Source organism: Protobothrops mucrosquamatus, unplaced genomic scaffold (genome assembly GCF_001527695.2).
Source record: "Protobothrops mucrosquamatus isolate PMUCROS unplaced genomic scaffold, P.Mucros_1.0 scaffold2402, whole genome shotgun sequence".
In the NCBI taxonomy this organism is placed as follows: Eukaryota; Metazoa; Chordata; class Lepidosauria; order Squamata; family Viperidae; genus Protobothrops; species Protobothrops mucrosquamatus.
Window position 1 is genome coordinate 92,594 of NW_015388474.1, and position 9,927 is coordinate 102,520.

A 9,927-nucleotide genomic window follows, 5' to 3' on the forward strand; every position below is an offset into this window, starting at 1 on the left:
TTGAACTTCTCGTGTGAGTTAATATTGAAACATCTATAGCATTTTTCAAGTACATCACTCAGTTCAGCTTGCAAAACATACATTAGATATTAGGAATCTTACCATGAAATTTCCTGTGTGTATGTATAACTCCATGCCTTACCAAATGTCTGTAAATTCAAGCTGTACTGTGTAAGAATGTGATACCATAATTATGTACTTATATTAGAGTCAGAAATTATTTTCAGAAACTTCATATTTGTTTCATTACAAGTTTCATATAGTGTGGACTACATGGTTAAATAGTCCTATTCCCACTTCTTGGTTCTTAATTGAAAAGTCATAAATGTTTGCTTTAAAAATTAATTGTTATCACTTATCACTTCATTGTTTTTAAATTTTGCCTTATTGTTGAAGAAACACAGTTATCTAGTAAAACAAATCTTGTGTAATTTTGGATGATTAATTAAATAGTGATCTATATTACTAATACTCCCTCTATCATAGGTAGATTTTGATACTTGGCATAAATTTATATTTCAGACAGAAAATATTCAAATAATTTTGCAATGTATGTATGTATGTTTTTCACATAAGGTAATCCTAATTCATTCTTTTAGGGCTTCAAACAAAACTTCAGACAGGGATCCTTGGGACCTGATACGATGGAAACTGAAAGTGAGCAGAATTCAAATTCAGCCAGTGGCAGCTCAGGCTCTGGTGGAAGCACTCGCCCTCAGATATCGCAAATGACACTCTATGAGCGGCAGGCAGTGCAGGTGAGGGTTAATCTTTATTCTTTAGAAATGTAATTGTGGCAGATATCAAGATTGTTTTAATTCTGAGGGGGTTAGCCAAGGAAAAATATGGCCAAGAAAGTGGAATTCAAGAGACGATGAGCTTCAACTCCCTGAATGCTAGTATGACAGAACAAAAACTCAGATTAATATTTTGTTTTAGATCATGCGGTACTTCCTTTTCTCAGAGCAGATCCTCTTTTATCCAGTAGTCTATGGTCTTCTCAGCTGATATGCTTTGCTTTGGGAATAACCTAAATAAATATTAGATCACTTTTTTTTACTTTTGTTCTTCTTAGATAAGAAATGGTGAATGTATGATGAGATGAGGGATTATTTTCAATGACCAGTGCTAGGTAATGTTAAGATCCCTGGCTTTTAAATAACTTCCTCCTTCCATATGCCATTTGACCAGGACAGAGGTAATACGAGATTGATGGAGATTGATGCAAGAAAAGACACAGAACTATGGGAGTTGCATGCTGCTGCATGAGCAATAAGAGTTTGCTCCAAAAGCTTCTGCCAAACAGTATAATTCTGGCATGTACTAAATACAGCACATAAGTATTGATTATTTCTTTGAAATAATAGAAAATTTTCCTTCATAAAGGAAGGGGCAGTCTTGCTGTGAAGGATGAAGAACTCTGGGATAACCTCTCATTTTCTAAAAGATAGTAGTCCTGCTTCTTACCTTAAGTAATTTTGGTCTAGAGGTTAAGGCACCAGGCTAAAAACCAGTAGACTGAGATTTGTCACCAAGAAAACTTTGGTTTCCTGGACCATGGACTACATTTCCTACGCGAAAGATTCTTAGCAAGGGATGGGCTGCACGGGGAAAAATGTACTCGGAAAAAGACTGGCCCAACTCATCAGGAGGGCTTTAAACTAAAATTGAGAGGGAAGAGTGACCGATCTTTAGAATCTCTAGAACATAAAACCAGTCATAAATCCCAAGAAAACAAATCAAACAATGAAGTAGGGAGTGATGAGAAAAAAGAAAAACTCCAACAACAATCAGGAGATGCAGGAAACATACCCACGGATAGACATAAAGGTCTTAAATTCTTATATACAAATGCTGAAAGCTTGGGGAACAAACAGGGTGAACTAGAAGCAATAGTACACGAGGGCAGGTATGACATAGTTGGCATTACAGAAACCTGGTGGGACAAAACCCATGACTGGAATGTACTGATAGATGGATACAAATTCTTCAAAAGAAATAGATCTATAAAAAGAGGAGAGGGAGTTGCACTATATGTAAGAGAACATTACATATCTACAGAAATGCATGTAATCAAAGATAAAATCCCTCCATAATGTATATGGGTCAATATAAAAGGAAAAAAGTGCCATTGCCATTGCTGTATATTACAGACCACCCAACCAATCAGAAGAAATAGATGAACTCTTTGCCAACCAGTTAACAAATGTATGTAGAAAACATACCACAATAGTAATGGGTGAGAATATTGATCCTTTCTTTACTATATTACAACTGAATTTCCTTGGAAAGGCTCCCATAAGCTAAAAATCTCTGAATGTAAACGGAAGCGGCATTTTAATTTTATGGGGGACAATATTGAAGTGGAAATAACTGAGATTTTTAAGATTTTCTCTTTGAAAAAAAAAATTGAAGCGAAATATAAGAAATCAATCCTTTGTTTTAAAAGTGGAAAATGGACTTTCAATGTGGACTTTCTAGTGGTGGATTTGTGTATAGCACTATAATTTGCTTCCTGGCTGCTTGGTGATTCCTAGCTCAGGAGAACAGCTTGTAATAAAGGAAAATATTTTGGCATACTTATCACTGTGACCTTCTTGGATTATAAATACCTACTGAGCTTGGACTTTTAACTTCAAGAGCTAGTGGGAGAGAAAGAAAAATTTAACCTTGGACTACGCCTGGCTGGGAGTGACCTTTGAGCTGTTTTCAGAGAAGTTGAACATTTTAAACACTACAAACATTGTGGATTACAACCTTGCCTGATTGACATTTCTTGGATACTTGACACAAAGAATTATTATAAAATATTGCTTTCAGGACTGAACCTATACTTTGGAATCTATTATATTATAAAGGATACATATGAAGACCAGAAAACTAGAGGAAACTTTGATCTACTTTTACTGAGACTGGTGATACTAGTGTCAACGCTGCTAACATCGAATGTTCTTGCTTTGACAACATATGGAGACGCAGCCATTTTCCTTTACTTTAGGTTTTACTCTTAGAGTTAGAATTAGATGATACTGGGGGTAGGGGGAGGAATGTGTTTGGGAGTTTAGTTAGAGAAAACAATAATGTATAATGGTGGGAACCAAGGTTCTTTGTAATAAGAGATGATAAGACATGGCGGGTTGTAGAATTGGTGTGAAAGCTAGCATTTCAAACTAATTGGAGAATGTGATTTATTACTGTTAGTCGAAGGAGGGAATTGTGCTTTGATACTATGTGCTTAGGGGAGGGGAAGCCAGATTTTGGCTTGGACCCATGTACGTGCCAATGTGTTGCTATTCGAATAAAGATTCTTTAAAGTAAACAATGCCTCAAAGTTCTTTGAAGAGTTTCATCTGTCGGAACCATGACAACTACAGGATCTCCAGGAATGATGCCTCAAGAAAAAACAAACACCTTTCAGAAAGAAATATATTCTATGCTTCAACTAATTCACCAAACAATTATTGAATGCAAAGAGGACATAAAAAGAAATCATAATGAGACTAAAAACAATTTAGACAATATAAATGAGGAAATCTCCAGATTAAATCTACAACTAGAAAGTTTCCAGATAACGACCACAAAGTATGAATAAATAATCCAGAAATCAAAAGATAAAACAGAGGAAATGGATTTAGAGACAGAAGAGATAAAAGAAGGGAAATATAAACAACTATATACAAACAAAATACTGCAAGACTTAGCTATAACAATGAAAATGTAAAAGACCTTTTACCCCTTAAGTCTGCAAAATATATCTGATGGCAAGGAAGATGATTTTAAAAAATGGAATATAGAGCTATTAGGGGAAATGTCACAACTTGGGAGACAGGAAATGAAAAGAGAAATGAAGGGAGAAAGGAAGTGGGAGTTGTTTAAGAAATATAAATGGGTGGAATTCCCCTCCCCCACCTAAATTGTCTTCCTCATGCCAAGCAATTTATACAAAAACAGAAAGAAAATTCCTGGGCGATCTAATTGCCCTGGCTTGGAAAGCTACTTGGCAAAGAAAGAAAGCAAGAGTCAGATTTAAAAAACATAAGGTTTGACCTTTTAGAGGGGGCATTATATGTTTAAATATGAATAAGATTAAAAGAACAGATGACCCTTACATATAATTAGACTTTTATAATGAAAAATATTATTTAGAATTAAGATAGCATCTTTTTTCCCTTTTTTTGATATGGGAAATATGAAGATAAGAGGATTGATATGAAAACTTTTAGCTATATAAATGTAATTAATATTGAGAAAATCATAACTGATAAAGATATTTTAAATACTGATGAGAAATCAAACCTTAACAAGAGCACAAAAAACAGTATATTGATTAATGAATGAAATTATTGATTTATGAATTGATATTATTGTTATTTGCATGATATTAGTAAAATATGATAAAGATGCTTATATTTAATTATGTATACATTAACAGTACCAAAAGTTGTAATGATGTAATGAGGGGAAAATGGAAAAAATATGGAGAAGAAAGGAGGATCAGGGAAAAAATACTGGATTGTGTAGTATGGATTTATATTGAAGAAGTTAATGTTAAATATTTGAACTCAGATAACATGTTGTTTACTAAGCACTAAAGACTGTCATTCTTAAAAATTAATAAAACTTTTATATATATGTAAAAAGAAAATAATTCAACCAGAGTCTTAAACTTCAAACAAGCTGATTTTAATAAACTCAGAGAGAACCTAGGAAAGATTCCATGGATAAAAATCCTAAATGGGAAAACAACGCAAGAAGCGTGGGAAACACTGAAAAATATGATCGTAAAAGCCTAGTCCAGCACAATACCACTGAAAAAGAAAAACAAATTCAAGAAGAAACCAGCATGGCTGCACAAAGCTCTCTCTGACAAACTAAAAGACATAAAGGACAAGTACAAAAAATGGAAAGAGGGACACATAACTAAGGCCGATTATCAGCAGACAGCCAGAACGTGCAAAAATGAAGTCAGGAAAGCAAAATCTCAGAATGAATAAAGACTTGCAACAGAAATCAAGGACAATAAAAAAAGTTTCTTTCAACATATTAATAACAAGAAAAAAGTCAAGGGAACTGTAGATTCACTAAAGAGAGAAGATGGCAAGGAGAAAGCAGAGAAGACAGGCAGTAGGGAGAAAGCAGAGCTGCTTAACTCATTATTTGCATCAATCTTTACACAAAAAGAAATTACAGCCCAACATACCAAAAAAAAAACTACTGCAAAAGACAAATTAGAAACAAATATTTAAAAAAGCAAGAAAATGGTAAGAGAACACCTATCTGACCTTGACAAATATAAATCACCGGGACCCGACAGATTACATCCCAGAGTTCTGAAGGAGCTGGCAGATGTTATCTCAGAACCATTGCACCATATCTTTCCAAAATCCTGGAGCACCGGGGAAGTACCTGAGGATTGGGAAAGGGCTGATGTGGTTCCCATCTTCAAGAAAGGGGAAAAAAACAGACCCAGGAAACTATAGACCAATAAATCTAACATCAATACCTGGGAAGATCCTGGAAAAGATAATAAAAAAAAATATCTGCGAACAACTAGAAGCAAGCAAAGTTATAACCAGTAGCTAGCACGGGTTTGTCAAAAACAGATCATGTCAAACCAATCTCATCTCATTTTTGATAAAGTGACTAAATTAGTAGACCAGCGAAACGCTGTGGACATAGTATACTTAGACTTCAGTAAGGCATTTGACGAAGTAGATCACAAACTGCTGTTTAGTAAGCTAGAAAAAGGTGGGATAGACAACAACACCATCAGATGGATCTGTAGCTGGCTGACAAATCATACTCAGTGAGTAGTCCTCAATGGTACTACATCCACATGGAGAGAAGTAAGCAGTGGGGTACCACAAGGCTCCGTCTTAGGCCCAGTACTCTTCAATATCTTCATTAATGACTTAGATGAGGGAATAGAAGGGGAGCTCATCAAATTTGCAGATGACACTAAATTGGCAGGAATAGCCAACACCCCAGAAGACAAGCTCAGGATCCAAAAAGATCTTGACAAACTTGAACAATGGGTCCTATCCAATAAAATGAGTTTTAATGTGGAGAAAAGCAAAGTTTTACATTTAGACAGGAAAAATCAAAGGTTTAAGTACAGATTAGGCAAGACCTGGCTCAAAAGCAGCAACTATGAGAGGGACCTTGGAATCCTAGTGGATGATCACTTGACTATGAAACAGCAATGTGCAGCAGCAGCCAAAAAGCTAATGCAATCCTGGGTTGTATAAACAGAGATCACACAATGAATTAGTACCACTTTATAAAACTCTAGTAAGACCAAACATGGAATACTGCAACTAGTTTTGGTCACCATACTACAAAAAAGATGTTGAGACCTTGGAAAAAGTTCAGAGAAGAGCAACTAAAATGATCAAGGCCTGGAGACTAAAACATATGAAAAACGGCTGCAGGACTTAGGTTTGGCTAGTCTGAAGAAAAGAAGAAACAGGGGTGACATGATAGCAGTATTCCAGTATTTGAGGGGCTGCCACAAAGAAGAGGGCATCAAACTTTTCTCCAAAGCTCCAGAGGGTAGGACAAGAAACAATGGTTGGAAACTGATCAAAGAGAGAAGCAACCTGGAATTAAGGAGCAACTTCCTAACAGTGAGGACAATTAACCAGTGGAACAGCTTGCCTTCAGAAATCGTGGGCACTCCATCACTGGAAGTTTTTAAGAAGAGACTAGACAGTCACTTGTCTGAAATGGTATAGGTTCTCCTGCTTGAGAAGGGGGCTGGTCCCTTCCAGCTCTATTCTATTCTTAAAGGAATTATTGAATCTGTCATTTGCACCTTTATAGCTGTCTGGTTTGGCACAGCAACCAAACAAGACAGACACAGACTTCAACAGATAGGACTGCAGAAAAAATAATTGCAACCAGTCTGCCTTCCATTGAGGACTTCTATAATGCATGAGCCAGAAAGAGGGCTGTGAAAATATCTACAGACCCTTCACATCCTGGATATAAACTGTTTCAACTTCTTGCCTCAAGATGACGCTATAGACATTGCACGCCAAAACAACCAGACACAAAGACAGTTTTTCCCCCCATGCTATCACTCTGTTAACTAATTCTCACAACATTATCTATGCCGAGATGTCTAACCACCTAGTAGAGCTGTATTATTTATCCTTCTCATTTGTTCTATTACCTATTTCCTTAGATTTTTATGATTATAACTTGTTGTATCTCATGATTTATATTGATTGCTTTTATTTAGTATCCTATTATGATAGGATAGTCACTTGTCTGAAATGCTATAGGTTCTCCTGCTTGAGCAGGGGGCTGGACTAGAAGACCTCCAAGGTCCCTTCCATATCCTATCCTATCCTATTCCATTCCATTCCATTCTAATTTAATCCTTCCTTGGGCATGAAAGCCAGCTAGGTGACTTTGCGCACTCTCTTTCGGCCCAACCCACCTCACAAAGTTGTTATTGGGGGGGAAATAGGAAGAAGGAGTATTAGGTATGTTTGCCACCATGAGTTCTTATAAAGTAATAATGATGGAATATTTTTTTAAAAATAAATGCATCTCCCAGTAAATTTGAGGCAAATTGTAAGCTAAAAGTTGCGTTTTGCTTTGCATTATGGTCTACTGTGGGAAATGTTAGCAAGGGAGCTAAAAACAATTTAGGGTGAGGCCAGACCTAGTCTCCGGATTGCTGATGGGCTACTATTGAAAATGTTATAATTTTGGTCCAGTTGCATTCTCCATTGTAAATAAGATCTTGAAATTATTATCTTAATAACTTCTGATTTCCCAGTTTGATGTGGTGATCCATATTTGTTTATAAGGGATTGGGATTTGATTTGCTTTCATTTAATTTGTAGACCAATGATTCTTAAAGTGATTGACCTGATTACTTATTTTTCCAGATTCAAATAATGTCATTATCCCCACAAAAAACTCACAAGCATCTTATGCTTATACAAGTGTTTGTTTATACAAAATAAGCCAATACAATTTATATATATTTGGATTGCTAACAAAGAGTTAAAGTGTTAGCAATCCAAAAAAATTTAGGTTCATGTATTTTTTTTTAAATGAGTAAATTATCATAAACAATATGTTAATTAATCGCTCGATGGTCGTCTTCTTGCTAATATATATTCAAAGTTACACATCACATTCCTTGCTCTCTAACTCGTGTTCTAGTCATTGATAAAAATTATCCCATAAATACACTGAGTCTTCTTTCTCTTTTATCTTTAAAGTGAATCTATCCATTTCTGCTCACTCTAAAATTTTCTTAATTAATTTTTCTTCAGTTGGTAAATTTTTATTTTTCCAATGTTGGCCAAATACAATTCTTGCTGCAGTTAGTACGTGTAGAATTAAATATATACAGTCTTTCTCATAATTTGCTCCTATTATTCCAAACAAAAATAATTCTGGCTTAAAATCTATTTGTTTTTTAGTCATTTTCTCCAACCATAAGGGTATTTTTAACCAAATCTTTTTGCTTTAGGGCATGTCCATCAGATATGGTAATGAGTACCTGGTCTTTGTTTACATTTCCAACACTTGTTTGAAGTATTTTTAAACATTTTTGCTAATCTCACTGGTGTCATATGCCATCTATAAAACATATAAGTTTCTTTATATGCCACTGCTTTCATTAATTTAGCATTTCTTTCCCATAACTTTTGCCAGTTTTCTAATTCTATATTATATCCAAAGTTCTTTGCCCATATTATCATTGTTTGTTTTACTTGTTCTTTCTCCATCTTTAAGCTTAACAGATATTTATAGACTTTCTTAATCAACTTTTCATCTGTTTTTAATAGTATCTGGTCAAATTCTGTCTGTTCTTTATAAAATCCCATTCTTTTAGCATCTTTTTCATATCTCGTTTGGATTTGAAAATATGGCCACCCTGATAGATCAATACCTTGTTCTTGTAAATCTTGTCTGTCTTTCAATTTTCCTTCATTGTCCAAGATATCTTTATAGGTCACAACTTTTTCGTAATTAATTAAATTTGGGAAAGCAAAAGCTTTCTTTAATGTTTCTCCAAGATTTCATATACTCCGTAGCTTCCAAGATTTTTTCCAGTATAAACTCATAATCAAACTGTGGGTAAGATTCCTCCATTTCAGTGGTGAAATAGTCTTTTAATCTTTTAGTGGAGGCTATATTTAGTAAGAGTCAACAAATATCCACCTCCAAAATTTCTAGTAGGCAAATTCACCACCCAGCTGTTCCAAGTTCTTTATCTTTTCCCTTTTATTATCATTTGACGGTCAAATCCATCTTCAAATAGCAAAAGGAAATACAATTGCAATGACAATTTTCGCCACAGGATGTCCTCAGTGGACTGTAAAATCTTTTTTCCAGGTTAATAAAATTTTGTCTCATTAGAGAAATAGAAAAAGAAAAACAGATATCTCCAACATAATAAATAGAGTAGTAATAATGTTCTATGATAAAAAAAATTTTTTCAGGACCCCTAAGTATCCAAAAAAATTAAATAGTCAATAAAAAATTAACTATTTTATTTCTTTTGTCAAAGCTCTTTAGTACATATCTCAGGTTACATCATCAAAAAATTCCTTTTCCCTTAATATTTGCTATATCATATTTAAGCTAGTAAATTTGTAATTATAACAAGCTCAGTTAAAACATTTATCAATATATTTTTGCTTATACATATCCATGTCCTGTGTTTAAATTTTACCTAATTTTTAATTACAGTATTCCAATTTAACCTTTAATATCCATAGTATTTAAATTTCGGGTAACCCAAATTTCCCTTATTTCAGTACATAAAAATTATAATATCTAAAATACACCTATTACTTAGTTAAATATATTCTTATTTTATTTCATCAACATTTTCTATTTCTCATCCTAGTACATCACCACTTACTAATGGAGTACCCTTTATTGTCTCAAATCCAT

At 34.4% G+C, this 9,927-nt stretch overlaps 1 protein-coding gene across 1 annotated transcript in view; it reads left to right on the forward strand.

Annotated features, from left to right (window-relative positions):
• The first annotated feature begins 628 nt into the window (after positions 1-628).
• PHC1 (polyhomeotic homolog 1) overlaps positions 629-9,927 on the forward strand; it is a 126,712-nt gene continuing 117,413 nt past the window's right edge. Inside the window, exon 1 of the mRNA XM_015824877.1 lies at positions 629-758. Within this exon, the coding sequence (XP_015680363.1) occupies positions 645-758 (114 nt within the window). The 5' untranslated portion in view covers positions 629-644. The remainder of the gene's footprint in view (positions 759-9,927) is intronic.